This window comes from Vidua chalybeata, chromosome 4 (assembly GCF_026979565.1).
Source record: "Vidua chalybeata isolate OUT-0048 chromosome 4, bVidCha1 merged haplotype, whole genome shotgun sequence".
Taxonomy (NCBI): Eukaryota; Metazoa; Chordata; class Aves; order Passeriformes; family Viduidae; genus Vidua; species Vidua chalybeata.
Window position 1 is genome coordinate 70,912,637 of NC_071533.1, and position 21,916 is coordinate 70,934,552.

A 21,916-nucleotide genomic window follows, 5' to 3' on the forward strand; every position below is an offset into this window, starting at 1 on the left:
ATCAGCGTCGCCGCTCTCCGCTGGGCAAGTCCCCAACCAATGGGCGCTGCCGGAGAGCGCCCCGCCCGCCCGGGCCCGCGGGACGGACCATAACGCACCGCGGGGGGGGGGGGAATTGGGCTGTTCCACACGCGTGGGGGGGACTGTACCACAGTGCTTGCGGGGGGCGCCGGACTGTACCACAGCGCCCCGGGGGGGGCGGCCGCCCCCTCCCCGTCCCAGCAGACTCGCACACGGCTCCTTCCAGAACAGTCTTTAATCATCTCCGCCACACCAGCACCCGCCTCAGCACCGCCCCCAGCCCCTGCCGGGGTCCCCAACCCTCCGTGTCCACGGTGGAGAGCCTGGAGCGCCACATCCCGGCCGTCCGCATCCATTTGGAGGAGCCAGAAGTCCCTGTGCCCGCGAGGAGCTGCAGCTCTCCGGGTCCCTTGTGTCCGTGTGGCGTGGCCAGAGCCTCTGCGTCCACGGCGGGGGCTTTGAATCCCCCTCTTCTGCCTTCTGGGTGCGTGTGGAAGGCCTGGAGCTGCCCACGGTGGAGATCTGCGGGTTCCTCCCAGCCCTCTGTGTCCGTGTGGACAATCCGGGAACTCCCGGTGTCCGTGTGGCCCCTTGACCTGGCCGCGTATCCACGGCAAAGCATCCCTAGCCCCCGGAGAAGATCCGTAGCCCCTCAGAGGGTCTTGTAGTCTCTGCAGAGGGTTCATAGCCCCCAGCAGAAGGTCCGTAGCCCCTGAAGGAGATCCATAGCCCCACAGAGGCTCCGTAGCCCCTGAGGAAGGTCTGTAGCCCCTGGAGAGCTTCTGTAGCCCCCACAGAGGGCCCGTAGCCTCTGCAGAGGGTTCGTAGCCTCCAGCAGAGGGTCCGTAGCCCCTGGAGAAGATCCGTAGCCCCACAGAGGGTCTGTAGCCCCCACAGAGGGTCTGTAGCCCCTGGAGAAGGTCTGTAGCCCCCACAGAGGGCCCGTAGCCTCCGCAGAGGGTTCGTAGCCTCCACAGAGGATCCGTAGCCCCTGGAGAAGATCCGTAGCCCCACAGAGGGTCCGTAGCCCCTGCAGAGGGCCCGTAGCCCCCACAGAGGATCCGTAGCCCCTGGAGAAGATCCGTAGCCCCACAGAGGGTCCGTAGCCCCACAGCGGGCCCGTAGCCCCCCTCAGCGGGGCTCACCCCGCGCTCTGCAGCAGCTGCAGGTTGCGCCGGTAGCAGCCCAGGCTGCAGAGCGGGCGGCCGGTGCGGGCGCAGCTGTAGCGCCGGGGGTTGGGGCAGCCGGGCACGGCGCAGGGCCGGGCGGGGGGCACGGGCGGGGCGGCGGCGGCGGCGGGCGGCGGCAGCCCGGCGGGGAAGGACACGGTGACGCCGTCGGCGGCGCTGCGGTAGTGCACGACGGGGCAGGGCGCGGGGCGGGCGCGGCGCTCGCGCAGGGCCCTCACCTTGGCCTTGTGCGTGCGCGTCAGGCGCTCGATGGTCTGGTTCTTGCTCTCCTCGGCCTTGCGGGCGGCCTGCAGCCGCCGGCGCCGCGCCCGCTCCTCCCGCTTCTCCCGCATCTCCTCCGTCACCTCCTTGGCCTTGGCGCCCATGGGCAGCTGCAGCAGGGGCTGGCTCTGCTGCTTGTGCAGCAGCGCGCGCTGCGGGGGGCGCGGCGTCACGCCGGGATTGGGGTGGGGGCAGAGGCCCCCCCCGCCCCGGCACCCCAGCTCAGCCCCGCTGCGCTTCCGGGCTCCCTGCAGCCCTTCCACACCCCCTCAGGGACTCCCCGGACCCCCCCCCACCGGTGCCCCCTGACCTGCCGGGCCGTCAGCAGGGACTCGTCCACCTCCCTCTTGATGTCGCCGTTGTCGTCCAGCTCCCCCCTCTCGAGGGCCGCCAGCCAGCGCCGCTCCTCCTCCTCCTCCTCCTCCTCCTCCTCCTCTTCCTCCTCCTCCTCCTCGCGGGGAGGGAAGCAGCTCTCGGGGTCCAGCTCGGGCAGCGGGGAGGGGGCCAGGTTGCTGTCCTCATCTGATGGCAACAGGCACGGGGGGGGTGGGGGGGGTCACAGCGCCCCGAGGGGCCCGGCCCTCACCCTGAGCCCACCCCCGGGGCTTGCCCTGCCCTCCCCGCAGCCCCTGCTCACCCAGCCAGGCCCGGTACTGCTCGATGGGGACGCTGGGCTCCTCCTCGTCCCCTGCCAGCAGAGGGGAGGGGGACGGCGACTGCGGCCCTTCGGGGACCACCGTGAACGCGGGGACACTGCAGGGGAGGAGAGAGGAGTTTGGGGGCGCTGGGCTGGTGGGGGGGACACATGGAAACACGCCCGGCCCTGCCTCCCCCCTCCTCCTCCCCCATTTTGTTGCCCAGGATGTGCCCCCAGCTCCGTCCTCACCTCTTGGTGCTCAGGATCTGCCCTCCCAGCTTGATGCGGAGCCGCAGCCGGGGCTGCCGAGGGGGTTCGGGCCCCGGGGGCGGCCCCGCCTCGTGGTGGTGCCGTTTCTTGTGCTTTTTCTTGTGCTTCTTGTGCTTCTTCTTGTGGCCGCCATGGCCGCCCGCCTCGCCCTCCTGCCCTGTGAGGGGGAACACAGGGTCAGCGAGGGGTCCCCGCGGGCTCTGTCCCGCCGGGGAGCGATCCCGCAGCCCCCCCAGGACCCTGCCCGGCCCCGCGCCCTCTCACCGTGGCCGCCGGCCTCCATCCCGCCGCGCCGCCAGGCCCTGCGCATCCGGCTGCGGGGGACCCAATTCGGGTCGGACCCGCTTCCGCCCGAACGCGCTTCCGCCCGGACTCTCTGCCGTGTGTTGCGCGGGGCGGGTGACGCTGCCACCGCCATCTTTGAAGTGGGCACGTTGTGCGCTGCCCCGGGCGGGAAACCGGTGCCGCGGGTGGTTTTGGGCCGGGCGGCGCGGCTGTGTCAGCTCAGGTGTGGAGGCCGCGCAGGTGAGGCTGAAAATTTGGGAACCGCCGGCTGCGACCTCGGGTGTGAGCCCTGCGCTCCTTGTGGGGGCTGCTCCTGCCCAGCCCCGCCTCCTGCGGGCAAAGGAACCCCGGGGGACATCGGGGAGGGCGGTGCCGGCAGGTCGGGGGGGGGCCCTGGCCCGCCCAGGTGAGGCACACCTGGAGAGCTGTGCCCGAGTCTGGGCTCCTCGGGAGCAGAGGGAGCTCCTGGAGCGGGTCCTGAGGAGGCCATGGGCGTCTTTTGGGGTCTGGAGCACTTCCCAGGCTGAGGGAGCCGGGGCTGGTTTGTCCAGGGAGAAGGCTGAGAGAGGACTTCATCAATCCGCACAAATATCCACAAAAACCCCTCAAATACCCACTCAAATATCCACAAAAACCCCTCAAATACCCACTGAAATATCCACAAAAACCCTCAAATACCCACTCAAATATCCACAAAAAAACCCTCAAATACACACTCAAATATCCACAAAAACAGCCCTCAAATACCCACTGAAATATCCACAAAAAAACCCTCAAATACACACTCAAATATCCACAAAAACAGCCCTCAAATACGCACCCAAATATCCACAAAAACCCCCTCAAATACCCACTCAAATATCCACAAAAAAAACCCTCAAATACCCACTCAAATATCCACACAAACCCCCTCAAATACCCACTCAAATATCCACAAAAAAACCCCTCAAATATCTCAAATATTCACACGAAACCCTCAAATACCCACCCAAATACCCCAAATATCCACATAAACCCTCAAATACCCACCCAAATATCCACATAAAACCCCCAAATATCCACACCAAATCCCCAAATAACCACCCCAATATCTCAAATATCCACATAAACCCCCCAGATACCCACCCAAACCTCTCAGATACCCACCCAAATATCCCAAATACCCACCCGAATATCCCAAATACCCCCACAAAACCCTCAGATACCCACCCGAATATCCCAAATATCCACACAAAACCCCCAAATACCCACCCCAATATATCAAATATCCACATAAACCCCCCAAATACCCACCCAAATATCCCAAATACCCACACAAAACCCTCAGATACCCACCCAAATTCCCACACAAACCCCCCAGATACCCACCCAAACATCCAAATAAACCCCCCAAATATCTCGAATATTCACACAAACCCCCCAAATACGAACCCAAATATCTCAAATATCCACATAAAACCCCCAAATATCCCAAATATCCACACAAACCCCCCAAATACCAACCCAAATATCTCAAATATCCACATAAAACCCCCAAATATCCCAAATATCCACACAAACCCCCCAAATACCCACCCAAATATTCACATAAACCTCCCAAATAGCTCAAAATATCCACATAAACCCCCCAGATACCCACCCAAACCTCTCAAATACCCACCCCAATATCCCAAATACCCACCCAAATATCCCAAATACCCACAAAAACCCCCCAAATATCCCAAATATCCCAAATATCCACACAAAACCCCCAAATACCCACGCCAATATATCAAATATCCACACAAAAGCCTCAAATACCCACCCAAATCTCCCAAATACCCACCCAAATATCCCAAATATCCACATAAACCCCCCAGATACCCACCCAAATATTCACATAAACCCCCCAAATATCCCAAATATCCACACCAAATCCCCAAATAACCACCCCAATATCCCAAATATCCACATAAACCCCCCAGATACCCACCCAAACCCCTCAGATACCCACCCAAATATCCCAAATACCCACCCAAATATCCCAAATACGCACCCAAAACCATCAGATACCCACCCACATATCCCAAATACCCACACAAATATCCCAAATACCCACAAAAACCTCCCAAATACCCACCCAAATATCCCAAATATCCACACAAAACCCCCAAATACCCACCCCAATATCCCAAATATCCACACAAAACCCTCAAATACCCACCCAAATATCCCAAATACCCACCCAAATATCCCAAATATCCACACAAAACCCCCAAATACCCACCCCAATATACCAAATATCCACACAAAACCCTCAGATGCCCACCCAAATATCCCAAATACCCACACAAATCTCTCATCTGAGGGCGGATCCCACCCATCCACACACAAAACCCCATCCAGCCCCCACAGATTTCTCCCCGGGGTGCCGGGTCGGTGCCCGGGGTAGGTCGAGGAAGGGTTTGGCCACGATCCAAACACAAATCCCGGCTGGGCACGAGGCAGAGCCGCTCCCCACGGAGGGGCCAAGCGCTGGCACAGGTCACCCCCGCCGTGTGTCACCTGTGCAGGTGGCACTGCGACACCTCCAGGGGACCCTTCCCGCTCCGGGATTTTGGGATTCCCCGTGGGGACACGCGTGTGGCGGCGCCGGTGTCACACGCGCGCGGGGATGTCACACGGGCCATTGTCCCGCCCGTGCCAGGAGCCGCCGGCACCGACCGCGCGTCCCGGAGCCGCGAGCAGCGAGCCCGGCATCTCCCCGTGCGTTCCCTCCCGCTGTCCCGCACCGGGAGAGCTCCGGGGAACGCTCCGGACACCGGGAATCCCTTGAGCCCCCCCCGCTCCCGGAGCAGCGGGACCCCCAGAACCCCGGGATTGTCGCCACCTCGGGAACCCGGGACCCCGCGGGGCTCCAGAGGACCGGGACCACCTCGGACACCGGGAACACCGGGACAACCCCCCCCCACAAATCTCCAGCGCACCGAGGACCCCCCCGGGACCCCTCGGAAGACTCCGGACCCCGGGATCCCCCACGATCCCCGGGAGTGCCGGGACCCTCCAGAATCCTCTGGACCCCGGGGTGCCTCGGACCCTCCGACCCCCCCGGGACCCCCGGGACCCCCGGCCATGTTCCGGCGGGACGAGCGGAGCCGCGCCACGGTGGCGCGGGGCTCAGCGCTGGACATGGAATTGCGGCGGGGCTGCTGCCGCCCCCCAGCCCCGGCCGCGCAGGTACGGGAGCACCGGGAGCACCGGGAGCAGCCCGGGCACCGGGCACGAAGCCACGGGGGCGGTCACGGCCGCTCCCTGCCCCCCGGGCCCCCCCCCCCCCCCCCGGCCCGGCCTGTCCCGTCCCGCTGCCCCGGCCCAGCCGGGAATTCCGGTGGGATCCGGTACAGCGGGAAGCGCCCGCGCCCCCGGCGCCCCACGGGGAGGGGGGGACTGGGAGGGACTGGGAGGGACTGGGGGTCGGGGAGGGGACAGGAGGATTGGGGCGTCCCGCACGTGGCGGTGGCACAGGGGGCATTTAGGGGGTCCCGGTTCGCCTGGGGGTCCTGGTTCACCCCAAACCCGCTGCACTTTTTTTTTTTTTTGGGGGGGGGGGGGCTCAGTGCGTGTGCGTGGGGTCCTGGCATCTTTATGGGGGTCTCAGTGCCCGCGGGGGGGAGTGGGGGGGGGGCCCTTGGTGCCCAGTTCACCCAGTCCCAGCTGCGTTTTGGGGGTTCCCGGTGCTCTGTGGGGTTCCCGGTGCGCGGTGAGGGGGGGGGGTGTTGGTGCATTCGGGGGTCCCGGTGTACTGGGGGGGGGTCGTCCCAGTTCACCCGGTACACCCACACTCGGGGGGCCCCGGTGCATACTGGGGGGGGGTCTCAGTGAATTTTGAGGGGGGGTCGGTGCATCCTGGGGTGCAGCTGGCGCGTTCTGAGGGCTCCTGGTGCACTTGGGGTGCATAAGGAGGGGGGGGTCCCCGTCTTTCAACACCAGCTGCACTTGGCTGGTGCGGCTTCACTTGGGGGGGCTCCCGGTTCGCTCGGGGGTCTCTGAGGGGTCTCGGCGCGCTCGGGGGATCGTCCCGGGCCATTCGAGGGCATCCCGGTGACCTTTGGGGAGGTCCCGGTGAATCCCGAGGAGTCTCGGTTCACTCGCGGGGGGAGGTTGGTGCCCGTGGGGTTGGTCCCCCGGTACCAGCTCCCCACGGTGGCTCCGGTTCGGTCGGGGCGGTCCCGGTGACCCCGGCGTGGGGGGTGGGGGGTGTCGCCCCCCCCCCTCCTTGCACCGCGGTTTTCCGTCCAGCAGGGGGCGCCTCCCGCCCATTCCCGGTGTCCCGGAGCCCCGCGGGGGGGGGGGGCGGGGGGGACACGGAGGCGGCTCCTGGGAGAAGGGAGGGGTGGGGGGGTGGGGGGGGGACACGGGCAACGGGGGACACGGGGCGGGACGTGGGGCGGGGGCGGCCGCCGCTTCCTGTGCGCGATCGCGGCGGAGCGGGAGCGGCCGGAGGTACCGGGAACGGGGGGCAGCGCTGCACCGGGGGGGGGGGGGGGTGGGGGGGCGCGGGGGGTGTGCGGGGAGAAGGGGTCCCGGTGTCCGTCCCCACCGGGGCTCTGTTCCCCGCTTCCCCCGCACGGGACCCCCGTCTGTTCCTCCCGCGCCTCCCCCACCCCCTCCTCCAGTGCCGTTCCCCGAGCCCCGTTCCGCACCCCCGGCTCACGGTGTCCCCCCCCTTCCCCGCGCCCCTTTTCCCGTCCGCGGCACCCCCAGGCTCTGCACCCCGACTTTGTCACCCCTCGTCCCGCCCCCGCACCGCGAACCTTGCACCCCGTCCTCTGCCTGCCCCCCCCCGCCCCTCCCCTGCACCCCAAACCCTGCACCCCGTCTTGTCCCCAGCACCCCAAACCCTGGAACCGCTTCCTCTGCACCCCCCCCCAGCTGCTCTCCCCTCCCCCGCACCCCTTATCCCCTCGCTGCACCCCAAACCCTGCGCCCCATCTGTTCCCCCGCACCCTCTCCTGTCCCCCAAATCCCTCCCCCTGCCCCTTTTCCCACCCCCACGCTCCATCTTGTCTCCTGCACCCCATTTTCTCCACCTCTGCTCTTGTGCCCTGCACCCCAAACCCTACATTCCCTCCCTGCCCCTAATCCCCCTGCACCCCAAACCCTGCACCCCAAACCCTACATTCCCTCCCTGCCCCTAATCCCCCTGCACCCCAAACCCTGCACCCCAATCCCTGCATTCCCTCCCTGTCCCTAATCCTCTCCCTGCACCCCAATCCCTGCACCCCAAACCCTGCACCCCAAACCCTGCATTCCCTCCCTGCCCCTAATCCTTTCCCTGCACCCCAAACCCTGCACCCCAATCCCTGCATTCCTTCCCTGTCCCTAATCCTCTCCCTGCACCCCAAACCCTGCACCCCAAACCCTGCCCCCATCTCTTCCCTCACCCGCCCCCCATCCCCCTCTCCCCTCACCCCAAATCTTCCCCCTCTCGCCCCCCCCAAATTCCTCCACCCCTCCCTGCACCCCAAAACCATCCCCACCCCTCCTCCCCGCCGCCCCCGCTGTCCTTTCCCGCACAGTCCCCCCCTTGTTCCCTGCGAGGGGGCGGCGAACAACGTGGACGCGCCCCCCCCCCCCAAATTCCAGGGAGGGGCCCAAGCAGCCCCCCCCCCCAAAAAATTCCATCCAAAGCTCGTTTTCTCCCCGCAGCCACCTCGCTAGAGACTGGGGGGGGAGGGGGTGTGGTGGCCCCCGCTACACCCCAGCGCTGGATGCGGCGGGACCCCCTTGGGGGGCTTTGGGGGAACCCCCCAAAATAGCTGGGGGGGTCCCGGGGGTCCCGATGGAGGTGGGGGGGGGCCGCCGGCTGCGGATCCTGGAGGATCTCAACATGCTCTACATCCGCCAGATCGCCGCCAGCATCCAGGTGGGAATTTTGGGGGGACCCCAGCCCCCCCTCCTCCCCAAATCCAAATCCGGGATCCCCCGGGACCCCCCGGAGCCCCCGGACCCCGGGTTCCCCGGGGTCCGGGGGCTCCGGGGGGTCCCGGGGGTCCCGGGAAGATGAAATGGGCTCCTCATCCCAAAGGGATTCACCCTTTGAGGAGCCCCCCAAAACCACGAGAGGGGCGATTTTGGGGGGGTGGGGGTCCCGCTCCCCCTGTTTGCAGCTGGGGGGGGTTATTTATAGGCGATGACGTCACAGGAGGGGCGGGCCGGGGGGGGGGGACAGGGGCGGGATCGGGATCCGGATCGGGATCGGGATGGAGGAGCAGGAGGTAGGGAAGGAATTGGGGGGGGGGGGCTGAGGGTGGTCGTTTGGGGGGTGCGCGCTGGGAAATTTGGGGTTTTTGGGGGGTGTTTGGTGAATTTGGGGGGGGGATTGTGGGGTGCGCCGTGGATCTGTGGGGTGCAGGATGACTTTGGGGTGGTGTGATAAATCTGTGGGGTGCGGGATGTGGTTTTGGGGTGCTGGATGTGGTTTTGGGGTGCTGGATGTGGTTTGGGGTTCGTGGTTCCCCCAGGGGGTGCTGGATGAGTTTGGGGTGGTGTGATAAATCTGTGGGGTGCGGGATGTAGTTTTGGGGTGCGGGATGTGGTTTTGGGGTGCTGGATGTGGTTTTGGGGTGCGTGGTTCCCCTAGGGGGTGCTGGATGAGTTTGTGGGGTGCTTGCCCTGCCTTTGGGGTGCACGATGGATCTGTGGGGCACGCGGTGCCCTTATGGGGTGCACGGTGTGTTTGTGGGGTGCATGGCTCCCCCACGGGGTGCAGGAATCATTTGTGGGGTGCCTGATAAACCTGTGGGGTGCACAGTGGATCTGTGGGGTGCGTGGCTCTGCCGTGGGGGCCCATGATGTGTTTGTGGGGTGCACGGTCTGGTTTTGGGGTTCACGGATTCCCCGCGGGGTGCACGACGTGTCCACGGGGTCCCTGATAAATCTGGGGGGTACACGAGGCGTTTGTGGGGTGCCTGGTAAATCTATGGGGTGCACAGTGTGTGGGTGCGGCTGGGACCCCCCAAACAATGTGGGACCCCCGGGGGGGGTGGGTCGGGGGGGTACCCGGCTCCCCTGTGCCCGGCAGGTGCCCCAGCCCCACATTTCCCCCAGACCCTCCCGAACCCCAAATGTGGGAGGGGATTTGGGGACCCCCTGACCCCCCAAATGTGCCCCGTTGCCAGGACCCAGAGCTGCAGTGGGTGCAGAGGGATTTTGGGAACCCCCTGACCCCCAAAATGTGCTCCATTCCCAGGAGCTGGAGCTGCAGTGGGTCTGGAGCGGGAACTATGAGTCTGGGAAAGGTTTTGGGGACCCCCTGAGCCCCCAATGTGCCCATTCCCAGGTCCCAGAGCTGCTGTAGATGCGGGAGAGGATTTGGGGACCCCCTCACCCCCAAATGTGCCTCGTTCCCAGAAGCTGGAGCTGCAGCGGGCTCTGGAATTGGTGGTGCAGGTCCAGGAGGGGATTTGGGGTCCCCCTGACCCCCCAATGTGCCATTGCCAGGAGCCAGAGCTGCAGCGGGCTCTGGAGTGGGCACTGTGGGTGCAGAGGGGTTTTGGGGACCCCCTGACCCCCCAATGTGCCCATTGACAGGAGCCAGAGCTGCAGTGGGCATTGTGGGTGTGGCTGGGGTTTTGGGGTCCCCCTGACCCCCAAATGTGCCCTGTTTCCAGAAGCCAGAGCTGCTGTGGGTGCTATTGGTGCGAGAGGGGTTTTGGGGTCCCCCTGGCCCCCAAGGGCGCCGTTCCCAGGAGCCAGAGCTGCAGTGGGTGCAGAGGGGTTTTGGGGATCCCCTGACCCCCAAATGTGCCCTGTTGCCAGAAGCCTGAGCTGCTGTGGGTGCTGTGCATGCAGGAAGGGTTTTGGGGACCCCCTCACCCCCAAATGTGCCGTTCCCAGGAGCCGGAGCTGCAGCAGGCCCTGGAGCGGGCACTGCGGGTGCAGAGGGGTTTTGGGGTTCCCCTGACCATGTGCCCATTCCTAGGAGTCAGAGCTGCAGTGGGTGCAGAGGGATTTTGGGGACCCCCTGATGCCCAAATGTGCCGTTGCCAGGAGCCAGAACTGCAGTGGGCCTGGAGTGGGCATTGTGGGTGTGGCAGAGCTTTTGGGGTCCCCTGACCCCCCAAAATGTGCCATTGCCAGGAGCTGGAGCTGCTGTGGGTGCTGTTGGTGCGGGAGGGGTTTTGGGGACCACCTGAGCCCCCAAATGTGCCGTTGCCAGGACCCGGAGCTGCAGCGGGCCCTGGAGATGGCACTGCGAGTGTAGAGGGATTTTGGGGACCCCCTGACCCCCCGACCCCCCAAATGTGCCCTGTTTCCAGAAGCCAGAGCTGGTGTGGGTGCTGTTGGTGCGGGAGGGGTTTTTGGGGTCCTCCTGATCCCCAAATGTGCCGTTGCCAGGAGCCAGAACTGAAGTGGGCCTGGAGTGGGCATTGTGGGTGTGGCAGGGGTTTTGGGGACCCCTTGACCCCCAAATGTGCCATTGCCAGGAGCCGGAGCTGCAGTGGGCTCTGGAGCTGGCGCTGCGGGTGCAGAGGGATTTTGGGGACCCCCTGACCCCCCAAATGTGCCATTGCCAGGAGCCGGAGCTGCAGTGGGCTCTGGAGCTGGCACTGCGGGTGCAGAGGGATTTTGGGGACCCCCTGACCCCCAGATGTGCCATTGCCAGGAGCCGGAGCTGCAGCAGGCCCTGGAGCGGGCATTGTGGGTTCAGAGGGATTTTGGGGTCCCCCTGACCCCCCAAATGTGCCGTTCCCAGGAGCCGGAGCTGCAGCGGGCCCTGGAGCGGGCATTGTGGGTTCAGAGGGATTTTGGGGTCCCCCTGACCCCCCAAATGTGCCGTTCCCAGGAGCCGGAGCTGCAGCGGGCCCTGGAGCGGGCGCTGCGGGTGCGGGAGGGGGCGCGGCGGCTCCTCCCCGCCTGCAGCCGGCCCGAGCAGGCGCTGGAGACCACCAAGACCCTGGTGCTGTGCGATGCCAGGGTGGTCGCGGCCGGGGGGGAGCTGCAGCGGCGCCAGGAGGCCCGGCTGAGGGGGGCCCGGCGGTGAGGGACCCCCCAAAAAATGCTCGCGGAGGGAATTGGGTCCCCCAAGGGATGGCCAAAGGCGGGGAGGGCACCCTATGGAGCACCTCAAAGTGGAGGGGGAATGGGGATCCCCAAAGGGTGGTGAGGAGCACCCTAAAAGCCGGGGAGGGTCGCCGAGACTTAGGGAGGGGGTTTGAGGGTCCCGTGGGGGGTGAGGCGGTGAGGGACACCCCAAAACCTGGGGGGACATCGGGCACGCTGCAGTGAGGGGAGCCCTAAAACCCAGGGGATGGGATGAGGGACCCTGGGGGTCTGCAGCGCTGAGGGACACCCCAAAACCTGGGGGAACATGGGGGACACGGCAGTGAGGGACACCCCAAAACCCCATGGGGGACACGGCAGAGAGGGACACCCCAAAACCCGGGGGAGGGATGGGAGACCCTTGGTAATTGGGGGCTGCGGCAGTGAGGGACACCCCGAATTTTGGGGGGAACGGGGAAACCCAGAGGGGCGCACAGTGGGGGTGTGTTGACAGGGGACACCCCAAACGCGGGGGGGGGGAGCACCCCAAAATCTGGGGGGAGCTTTGCTGAGCCCCTCCCGTCCCCCCGCAGCCCCTCGGACGGCGGGCCCGGGGCTGAGCGGGTGCCGTGCCGCGGCACCGTCTGCATCTCAGGTATGGGGGGGCTGGGGGGGGGTCCCGGGGGGCTCTGGGGAGGGGGAACCCCATCCTCTTTGCCTGCCCCTCCTGTGGCACCATCCGCATTTTTGGGGGAGGGGGGCTGGGGGTGTCTCAGGGGGGTCTCACCCCGCTCCTGCCCTTCCCCCCCCCCCACCAGATTTGCGCATCCCGCTAATGTGGAAGGACACCGAGTACTTCAGGAACAAGGGGGGTGAGTCTTGGGGTGCCGGGGGTCCCCCTTTTCCCTGCGATGCCCTCTGTGACCCCCGCTGCCCCCCCCTCCCCCCCAGAGCTGCACCGCTGTGCCGTGTTCCTGCTGCTGCAGGTGGGGGCCGAGATCCACGACACCCCCACGGTGCTGGTGGACAGGACCCTCACCGACATCTGCTTCGAGGGCGCCGTGCTCTTGTGAGGGGGGGGCACGGGACCCCCGGCACCCCCACCCCCTTCCCCGGGACCCTGGCACCCCCTATGGGACCCTGGCAGCCCCATATGCCCCCCCATGGCACCCCTGAGCCTCTCTGTGGGACCCCTGAGCACCCCAATACGACCCCATGGGACCCCTGATCACCCCCACCCCCCCCGCCCAAGGGACAGTGACACCCCCAGGGACCCCCGGCACCCCCACACCCTCCCCGGGACCCTGGCACCCCCCTATGGAACCCTGGCACCCCCAAATTCCTCCATGGCACCCCTGAGCCTCTCTGTGGGACCCCTGAGCACCCCAATACGCCCCCATGGGACCCCTGATCCCTTCCATGGGACCCCAGACATCCCCCCCCCCTCCCTGGGACCCTGGCACCCCCCCTTTGACACCCCCATATCCCCCCATGGCACCCCTGAGCCTCTCTGTGGGACCCCTGAGCACCCCAATACGACCCCATGGGACCCCTTATCACCCCCCCCCCCAAGGGACAGTGACACCCCCAGGGACCCCTGATCACCCCCACACCCCTCCCTGGGACTCTGACACCCCCCATGGGACCCCTGCCACTGCCAGCCCACCCTTGGGGACCCCTGCCCTCTCCTGTCCCCATCCAGGGGACCTCTGACCCCATCTGGGGGTGACCCCCGCCCACCCCAGGGCGGGACCCCTGTCCCACTCTGCCCCCTTGCCGCGTCCCCGCGGTCCGTGGGGTGGCCGCGGGGGGGTCCTGACCCCGCTGTGCCCCCCCCCCCCCCCCAGCTCGGAGGCGGGCCCCGATTTCGAGCTGAAGGTGGAGCTGTACAGCGCGGGGCTGCCGGGCGGGGGGGCGCAGGGCAGCACCCCCAAAAAGCTGGCGACGCGTCTGAGCACCTCCCTGGGCCGCTCCTCGGGGCGCCGGGCGCGGGCGGCCATGGAGGGGGGGCCCGGCAGCCCCCCGGGCACCGGTGGCACCGGGGCACTGCTGCTGCCCCCGCCCGGCGTGCCGTGAGTGCCCGCTGCGTGCCGCGTGTCCCCCTGTGTGCCACATGTGCCCCCATGTCCCCCCCCCATGTCCCCCCTGTGTGTCCCATGTCCCCCCTGTGTGTCCCATGTCCCCCCTGTGTGCCCCCTGTGCCCCCCTGTGTGTCCCATGTCCCCCTGTGTGTCACATGTGCCCCTGTGTGCCCCAGACCCCCCCATCCTCCCTGACCCCCCAAATCCCCACGGTGCCCCCCTGACCCCCCCGTTGTCCCCAGTGTCCCTGCCCGGTTCCAGCTCCTGGCACACACCCCCTGTGCCTGCCCTGACCCCCGATGTCCCCCTGACCCCCGATGTCCCCCTGACCCCCGATGTCCTCCTGACCTTGATGTCCCCTGACCCCCCAATGTCCCCCTGACCCCTGGTGTCCCCCTGACCCCTGGTGTCCCTGTGACCTCCCGGTGTCCCCTGACCCCCAATGTCCTCCTGACCACTGATGTCCCCCTGACCCCCAGTGTCCCTGTGACCCCCCGATGTCCCCTGACCCCTGGTGTCCCCTGACCCCCCAATGTCCCCCTGACCCGCGGTGTCCCCTGTCCCCCGGTGTCCCCAGGTGTCCCCGGTTCCAGCTGCTGGCGCACGCCGCGCTGTCCCTGGCGCAGGTGCACGATGGCTTCCGCACCCACGACCTCGTCATCGCCGCCGACGGTCAGTGGGGACGCAGGGCGCCCCGTGGCACCCTATAGCAGCCCATGGCACCCCTAAACACCACGTGGGACCCTATAACACCCCGTGGCACCCTGTAACACCCCATGGGACCCTATAACATCCCATGGCACCCTACAACACCCCGTGGCACCCTATAGCAGGCCATGGTGCCCTATAACAACCCATGGGACCCCTAAACACCCCGTGGCACCCTATAACGCCCCGTGGCACCCTATAACACCCCATGGGACCCTATAACATCCCATGGCACCCTATAACACCCCGTGGCACCCTATAACAGGCCGTGGTACCCTATAACAGCCCATGGCACGCCTAAACACCTTGTGGCACCCTATAACAGCCCATGGCACCCCTAAACACCCCATGGGACCCTAAATCAGCCCATGGCACCCCTAAACACCCCATGGCACCCTATAACACCCCGTGGCACCCCTAAACACCCCGTAGCACCCTATAACACCCCGTGGGACCTTATAACACCCCATGACCCCCCTAAATACCCCATGGCACCGTATAATACCCCGTGGGACCCTAAATCAGCCCATGGCACCCCTAAACATCCCGTGGCACCCTATAACACCCTGTGGCACCCTATAACACCCTGTGGCACCCTATAACAAGTCCCCCGTGTCCCCCCCCAGATCAGAGCCCCTGCTGGGTGGGTTTGGGGTCAGTGTCCCTCAATGTCCCCCGTGTCCCCCCCAGATCAGAGCCCCTGCTGGGTGGTTTGGGGTCAGTGTCCCTCAATGTCCCCCCCTTAGAGCAGAGCCCCCGCTGGGTGGGTTTGGGGTCACTGTCCCACCCATGTCCCCCGTGTCCCCCCCCAGAGCAGAGCCCCCGCTGGGGTGGTTTGGGGTCAGTGTCCCCCCATGTCCCCCGTGTCCCCCCCCAGATCAGAGCCCCCGCTGGGGTGGTTTGGGGTCAGTGTCCCCCCATGTCCCCCTGTCCCCCCCCAGAGCAGAGCCCTACTGGGTGGTTTGGGGTCAGTGTCGCCCCATGTCCCCCGTGTCCCCCCCCAGATCAGAGCCCTGCTGGGTGGTTTGGGGTCAGTGTCCCTCAATGTCCCCCCCAGTGCAGAGCCCGGCTGGGGTGGTTTGGGGTCAGTGTCGCCCCATGTCCCCCGTGTCCCCCCCCCAGATCAGAGCCCTGCTGGGTGGTTTGGGGTCAGTGTCGCCCCATGTCCCCCGTGTCCCCCCCCAGATCAGAGCCCCTGCTGGGGTGGTTTGGGGTCAGTGTCCATCAATGTGCCCCCCAGAGCAGAGCCCGCTGGGCTGGGTGGTTTGGGGTCACTGTCCCGCCATGTCCGCCGTGTCCCCCCCAGAGCAGAGCCCCTGCTGGGGTGGTTTGGGGTCAGTGTCCATCAATGTGCCCCCCAGAGCAGAGCCCCGCTGGGGGTGGTTTGGGGTCACTGTCCCCCCATGTCCCCCTGTCCCCCCCCAGAGCAGAGCCCTGCTGGGTGCCCCTCTACGGCCGCATGTGCTGCCGCCTGGCGGCCAGGCCGAGCTGCATGAACACCCCCGCGGCGACGGGGACACTGCGGCTGCAGGTGAGGGACACGGCGGTGGCACCGGGAACGGCACCGGGAACGGCACCGGGAACGGCACCGGGAGTGGGAGGAGCGGGGGGATAGAGGGATGGGTTTATTGACGCTGCCATGATAAGGGAACACTGCAGGTGAGGGAATGGGATAGAGAATGGGATATGGGGATGGGATATAGGGAAATGGGATATAGGGAAAGGGGATATAGGGAAATGGGATATAGGGAAATAGGATATAGGGAGGGATGGATAGATGGAGGGATAGAGGGATGGGATATAGGGAAATGGGATAGAGGGATGGGATATAGGGAAATGGGATAGAGGGATGGGATATAGGGAAATAGGATATAGGGAAATGGGATATAGGGATGGGATAGATGGATGGGATAGAGGGATGGGATATAGGGAAATGGGATAGAGGGATGGGATATAGGGAAATAGGATATAGGGAAATGGGATATAGGGATGGGATAGATGGATGGGATAGAGGGATGGGATATAGGGAAATGGGATAGAGGGATGGGATATAGGGAAATAGGATATAGGGAAATGGGATATAGGGATGAGATAGATGGATGGGATAGAGGGATGGGATATAGGGAAATGGGATAGAGGGATGGGATATAGGGAAATAGGATATAGGGAAATGGGATATAGGGATGGGATAGATGGATGGGATAGAGGGATGGGATATAGGGAAATGGGATAGAGGGATGGGATATAGGGAAATAGGATATAGGGAAATGGGATATAGGGATGGGATAGATGGATGGGATAGAGGGATGGGATATAGGGAAATGGGATAGAGAGATAGGATATAGGGAAATAGAATATAGGGATGGGATATAGGGATGGGATATAGGGAAATAGGATATAGGGATGGGATATAGGGAAATAGGATATAGGGATGGGATAGATGGATGGGATAGAGGGATGGGATATAGGGAAATCGGATAGAGGGATGGGATATAGGGAAATAGGATATAGGGATGGGATATAGGGAAATGGGATATAGGGATGGGATAGATGGATGGGATAGAGGGATGGAATATAGGGAAATGGGATATAGGGATGGGATAGAGAATGGGATATGGGGATGGGATATAGGGAAATGGGATATAGGGAAATGGGATATAGGGATGGGATAGAGGGATGGGATATAGGGAAATGGGATAGAGAAATGGGATAGAGGAATGGGATATAGGGGTGGGATAGAGAAATGGGATATAGGGATGGGATATAGGGATGGGATAGAGAAATAGGATAGAGGAATGGGATATAGGGATGGGACAGAGAAATGGAATGTAGGAATGGGATATAGGAATGGGATAGAGGGATGGGACAGAGAAATGGGACATATAAATGGGATAGAAGAACGGGATATAGGGATGGGATATAGAAATGGGATAGAGAAATAGGATATGGGGACAGGATAGAGGGATGGGATAGGGGAATGGGATAGAAAAATGGGATTTATTAACACCCCCTCAGTGACAGGGACAATGGAGCTGCAGGTGAAGGAATGGGATAGAGGGGATGGGATTAGGAATGGGATAGAGGGATGGGATTAGGAATGGGATTAGGAATGGGATAGAGGGATGGGATTAGGAATGGGATTGAGGGTGGGATGTATCAACACCCCTGTGGTAACTGGGGCCCTGTGGCTGGCTGCAGTTAGGGAATGGGATCAGAAATGGGAAAGAGGAGTGGGATAGAGGGATGGGCTGGATGAACATCCCTGTGGGAACAGACACCCTGCAGCCACAGGTGATTGGGATATGGGATTGGGATATGGGATTGGGATGGGAGGGTGAGGTGGGATGAGGGCTAGGATCAGGGTGGAGAAAGGGGTGAGAAGGGGATGGGAACAGGATGGAAATGGAGACAGGGACAGGGCTGGGGATAAGGGTGGGACAGGGACAAAGATGGGACCAGGAGAGGGACAGGGACAGGGATGGGAATGGGGATGAGGACAAGGATGGGACAGGGACAGGAATGGGGGCAGGATGGGGATGGGAACAGGCACAGGGTGAAGGACAGGAGCAGGGACAGTGATGGGGATGGACAAGGACGGAGATGGGGACACAGATAATGGGGATGGGTGGAGAAATGGGGACAAGGATGAGAACGGGACAGGGACAGGGACAAAGATGGGCATGGGATGTGGTCAGACAGAGGAATGGCATGGGGACAGTGACATGGATGGGAAGGACACAAGGGGAAGGACAGAGATGGGAAGGGACAAGGGATGGGAATGGGCTGGGATGAGAACAGGGACAGGGATGGGGGCAGGGATGGCTGGTGGCATGAACCCACCAGTGGGTCTGCACTGGTGGGGGTGGAGCTGGGCGCGTGGGTGCAGAAATGGGGGGACACGCTGGTGCTGTGGTGTCACCCGCGGGCGCCGACGGCTCCGGGGGTCTCGGGACAGGCTCCGGGGGCTGAGGGGCCGAGCGGGGCCCCCCTGTTCTGCGTCCTGCGGGGCCCTGGGCTGCTCTGCTACGGCAGCGCTGGCGAGGCCGAGGCAGGGCAGGAGCCCACGCTCACCATCGCTGTCACCAAGGTACGGGGACGCGGGGGACACAGGGGTCGGGGGGCTCTGGGGGGCACGGGGAGTGTGGGGGACTGTGGGGTTGTGGCGGTTATGGGGCACGGAGGGGCGTGGTGGGTACAGGGAGAAAGGGGGAGAGTGGGGGGCTCGGGGTGGTTCGAGGTTTATGGGGTGTTTGGGGTCTGTGGTGGCTGTGGGGTGTATGGGGAGCTCTGGGATGTTCTGGGGTCTATGGGGTGTTCTGGGGTCTATGGGGGCTGTGGAGTGTATGGGGGCTGTGGGGTCTACGGGGTGTTCTGGGGTCTATGGGGAGCTCTGGGGTTTATGGGATGTTCTGGGGTCTATGGAGAGCTCTGTGGTCCATGGGGCATTCTGGGGTTTATGGGATGTTCTGAGGTCTATGGGGTGTTCTGGGGTCTATGGGGTATTCTGGGGTCTATGGGGAATGTGGGGTCTATGGGGTGTTCTGGAGTCTATGGGGTGTTCTGGGATCTATGGGGGCTGTGGGGTCTATGGGGCATTCTGGGGTTTATGGGATGTTCTGGGGTCTATGGGGTGTTCTGGGGTCTATGGGGGCTGTGGGGTCTATGGGGAGCTCTGGGGTTTTCTGGGGTGTTCTGGAGTCTATGGGGAGCTCTGGGATTTATGGGGTCGTCTGGGGTCTATGGAGAGCTCTGGGGTCTATGGGGGCTCTGAGGTCTATGGGGGCTGTGGGGTCTATGGGGAGCTCTGGGGTGTTCTGGGGTCTATGGGGGCTGTGGGGTCCATGGGGCACTCTGGGGTTTATGGGATGTTCTGGGGTCTATGGGGCTATGGGGTCTATGAGGTATTCTGGGGTCTATGGGGGCTGTGGGGTCTGTGGGATGTTCTGGGGTCTCTGGGGGGCTCTGGGCTCTCTGGTGTCTCTGGGCTCTCTGGGGGCTGTGGGGCTGGGGGCTCCAAGCCCTGCCGGTGCCGCAGGACACGCGGGTGCACGCGGTGGAGGCCGGGGGCCGCGGGCAGCCCCCCGGGGTGGCCGTCACCAACCGGCTGGGCGGGGAGGAGGTGACACACGCGCTGGTGGCCGAGAGCGCGGCCGAGGCCCAGCGCTGGCTCCAAGCCTTCGGGCAGCACCTCTACGACTTGGGTGAGCCGGGACCCCTGGGACCCCCCCCCGAGACCTGTGGGAATCCCCATCATCCCTGCGGGACCCTACACATCCCTGTGGGACCCTACAAATCCCTGCGGGACCCTACACATCCCTGTGGAACCCTACAAATCCCTGTGGGACCCTACACATCCCTGTGGGACCCTACAAATCTCTGTGGGACCCTACAAATCCCTGTGGGGCCCTACAAATCCCTGTGGGGGCCTCCCAGCCCTGTGGGACCCTCTGTGCTGTTGGGACATTGTCCCACTGGGATGGATCCCCGTCGTTAAAGGACCCCAAGCCTAGTGGGACCCCCTCGTCCCTGTGGGACCCCCAGCCTGGCAGGACCCCAGACGATCCCTGTGGGACCCATCCCTGTGGGAGCCCCATCACCCCAGGACCCCAACCCAGTGAGACCCCAGAGAAATGGGGACAAGGACAAGGATAAGAACAGGACAGGAACGGGGACAAAGATGGGCCTGGCATGTGGCCAGGCAGAGGACTGGGATGGGGACAGTGACATGGATGGGAACAAGAATGGGGCGGGACAGAGATGGGAAGGGACAAGAACAGGTCCCCCTGCGGGACCCCCACCCCAGACCATCCCTGTGGGACCCATCCCTGTGGGAGCCCCATCACCCCAGGACCCCAACCCAGTGAGACCCCAGTCCTGAGCGCACCCCCACTCCCAGGGTGACACCCACATCCCAGGCTGACCCCATCCAAGGGGACCCCCATCCCCTGCAATCCCCATCCCTTCCAATCCCCATCCCCTCCAATCCCAATTCCCTTCCAATCCCCATCCCCTCCATTCCCCATTCCCTGCAATCCCCATCCCCTCCAATCCCCATCCCTTCCAATCCCCATCTCCTCCAATCCCCATCCCCTCCAATCCCCATCCCCTCCAATCCCCCTCCCCTGCAATCCCCATCCCCTGCAATCCCCATCCCTTTGAATCCCCATCCCTTTGAATCCCCATCCCCTCCAATCCCCATCCCCTCCAATCCCCATCCCTTTCAATCCCTAATTCCCTGCAATCCCAATTCCCTGCAATCCCATCCCCTCCAATCCCCATTCCCTCCAATCCCCATTCCCTCCAATCCCCATCCCTTTCAATCCCCATCCCCTCCAATCCCCATTCCCTGCAATCCCCATCCCCTACAATCCCCATCCCCTCCAATCCCCATCCCTGCAATCCCCATCCCCTCCAATCCCCATCCCCTTCAATCCCCATCCCCTCCAATCCCCATCCCCTGCATTCCCCATCCCGGGAGCTCCTGGATCCCGGGGGGGGGGGGCTCTGTGCCACGGCGCCCGTTGTCCCTGTTCCCACAGCCCAGTGGAAGCAGTGCTGTGAGGAGCTGATGCGGATCGAGGAGCCCCCCCCGCGCCGCCCCCCGGCCCCGCTGCCCCCCCAGGGCTCTCTCTACCACCAGACGGGTGTGGTGGGGCTGGGGGGGGGGGGGGCGCGGGCTGGGGGGCTCTGCTCTGTCTCCCCCTCTCTGCTCTCTGCTCGCTCCCTAACGCTGCTCTTCTCGCTGTCCCCCCCTCTCTGTGCCCCCCCTCTCTGTCCCCCCATTTCTTTCCCCCCGGCCCTGCCGCTCTGCCACCCCCCTCCCGCGCCCCCCCCACCCCCACCCAGCCCCGCCGGGCCCCCCCGGGCCCCCCCCGGGCGAGGGGCTCCTGCTGCAGGAGAATGTCTCAGCCGAGATCCGGGCGCTGCTCAGCTCCTACTACAGCGACAGGTGACGGGGGGGACACGGGGGGTGACACCCCGACAGCCCCCCCCTCTAATGCCACAACACCCCCAGCATGGCCGTGGGGACTGGGGGGGGGGGGGAAAAACAATGAAGGGACCCCCAAACCCCCCCATAGCCTGTGAGGTGAATCCATGGGGGGCTGAGGGGTTGTGGGGGGGGGGGCTTTGACAGCCCCCACCCCACGGTGCAGCAGCCGGGGGTCGGGGGGGGGGTCTGGGCCTGCCCCTGCCCCCCCCCGGTGACCCCCCCCTTTCCCCCCCAGCTATTGACCCTCGGATGACATCGCGGCAGTGACCGACATCCTGGCGCGGCACGGGGGGGCTCCCCGCGCTCCGGGGCCCCCCCCGTGGCTGTCGCTGTTCGAGGGCCCCCCCCTGCGCAGCCCCCAGCCCCCCCGGCGGGGACGCCCCCGAACCCTGTCCTTGGACGCCCGGCTCAGCACCCTGAAAGGCCGGGGGGGCCCCCCAAAGCCCCC

The 21,916-nt window shown here is 64.5% G+C and overlaps 2 protein-coding genes across 7 annotated transcripts; one reads left to right on the forward strand and one right to left on the reverse strand.

Annotated features, from left to right (window-relative positions):
- Positions 1-1,133: 1,133 nt before the first annotated feature.
- On the reverse strand, positions 1,134-5,280 carry INO80B (INO80 complex subunit B). 3 transcript variants are annotated; one of them, XM_053940248.1, is made up of 6 exons: positions 5,209-5,280; positions 3,082-3,223; positions 2,359-2,536; positions 2,110-2,225; positions 1,783-1,994; positions 1,134-1,624 (listed from the first exon to the last, which is right to left on the reverse strand). In XM_053940248.1, exons 2-6 carry the CDS (start codon positions 3,152-3,154, stop codon positions 1,163-1,165), a joined length of 1,041 nt encoding a protein of 346 aa, XP_053796223.1. In that variant the 5' UTR covers positions 3,155-3,223; positions 5,209-5,280; the 3' UTR covers positions 1,134-1,162. The 3 variants fall into 3 exon arrangements, with proteins under 3 accessions (XP_053796223.1, XP_053796222.1, XP_053796221.1); XM_053940247.1 differs by lacking the exon at positions 5,209-5,280 and having other exon boundaries at positions 3,082-3,598; XM_053940246.1 differs by lacking the exon at positions 5,209-5,280 and having other exon boundaries at positions 2,644-3,598.
- A 495-nt stretch (positions 5,281-5,775) lies between these two features.
- Positions 5,776-21,795, forward strand: RTKN (rhotekin). Of its 4 annotated transcripts, none has more exons than XM_053940242.1 (14): positions 5,776-5,880; positions 11,492-11,685; positions 12,282-12,343; positions 12,507-12,560; positions 12,640-12,757; positions 13,536-13,760; positions 14,347-14,441; positions 15,168-15,175; positions 15,910-16,008; positions 18,433-18,564; positions 19,513-19,678; positions 21,017-21,121; positions 21,324-21,426; positions 21,704-21,795. In XM_053940242.1, the coding sequence occupies exons 1-14, from the start codon at positions 5,776-5,778 to the stop codon at positions 21,708-21,710; spliced, it is 1,473 nt and encodes a 490-aa protein (XP_053796217.1). In that variant the 3' UTR covers positions 21,711-21,795. The 4 variants fall into 4 exon arrangements, with proteins under 4 accessions (XP_053796217.1, XP_053796216.1, XP_053796219.1 ...); XM_053940241.1 differs by lacking the exon at positions 15,168-15,175 and adding an exon at positions 15,784-15,791; XM_053940243.1 differs by lacking the exons at positions 5,776-5,880; positions 15,168-15,175 and adding exons at positions 8,891-8,921; positions 15,784-15,791.
- The last annotated feature ends 121 nt before the right edge of the window (positions 21,796-21,916 follow it).

Coding starts and splice junctions, on each gene's coding strand:
- RTKN (XM_053940242.1), top strand. CDS start 5,776: ATGTTCCGGCGGGACGAGCGGAGCCGCGCCACGGTGGCGCGGGGCTCA. Junction 18,565..19,512: donor TCACCATCGCTGTCACCAAG/GTACGGGGACGC, acceptor CCGGTGCCGCAG/GACACGCGGGTGCACGCGGT. Junction 19,679..21,016: donor GCAGCACCTCTACGACTTGG/GTGAGCCGGGAC, acceptor CTGTTCCCACAG/CCCAGTGGAAGCAGTGCTGT.
- INO80B (XM_053940246.1), bottom strand. CDS start 2,797: ATGGCGGTGGCAGCGTCACCCGCCCCGCGCAACACACGGCAGAGAGTC. Junction 2,537..2,643: donor GATGGAGGCCGGCGGCCACG/GTGAGAGGGCGC, acceptor TCCCCCTCACAG/GGCAGGAGGGCGAGGCGGGC. Junction 1,995..2,109: donor GCAGTACCGGGCCTGGCTGG/GTGAGCAGGGGC, acceptor TGTTGCCATCAG/ATGAGGACAGCAACCTGGCC.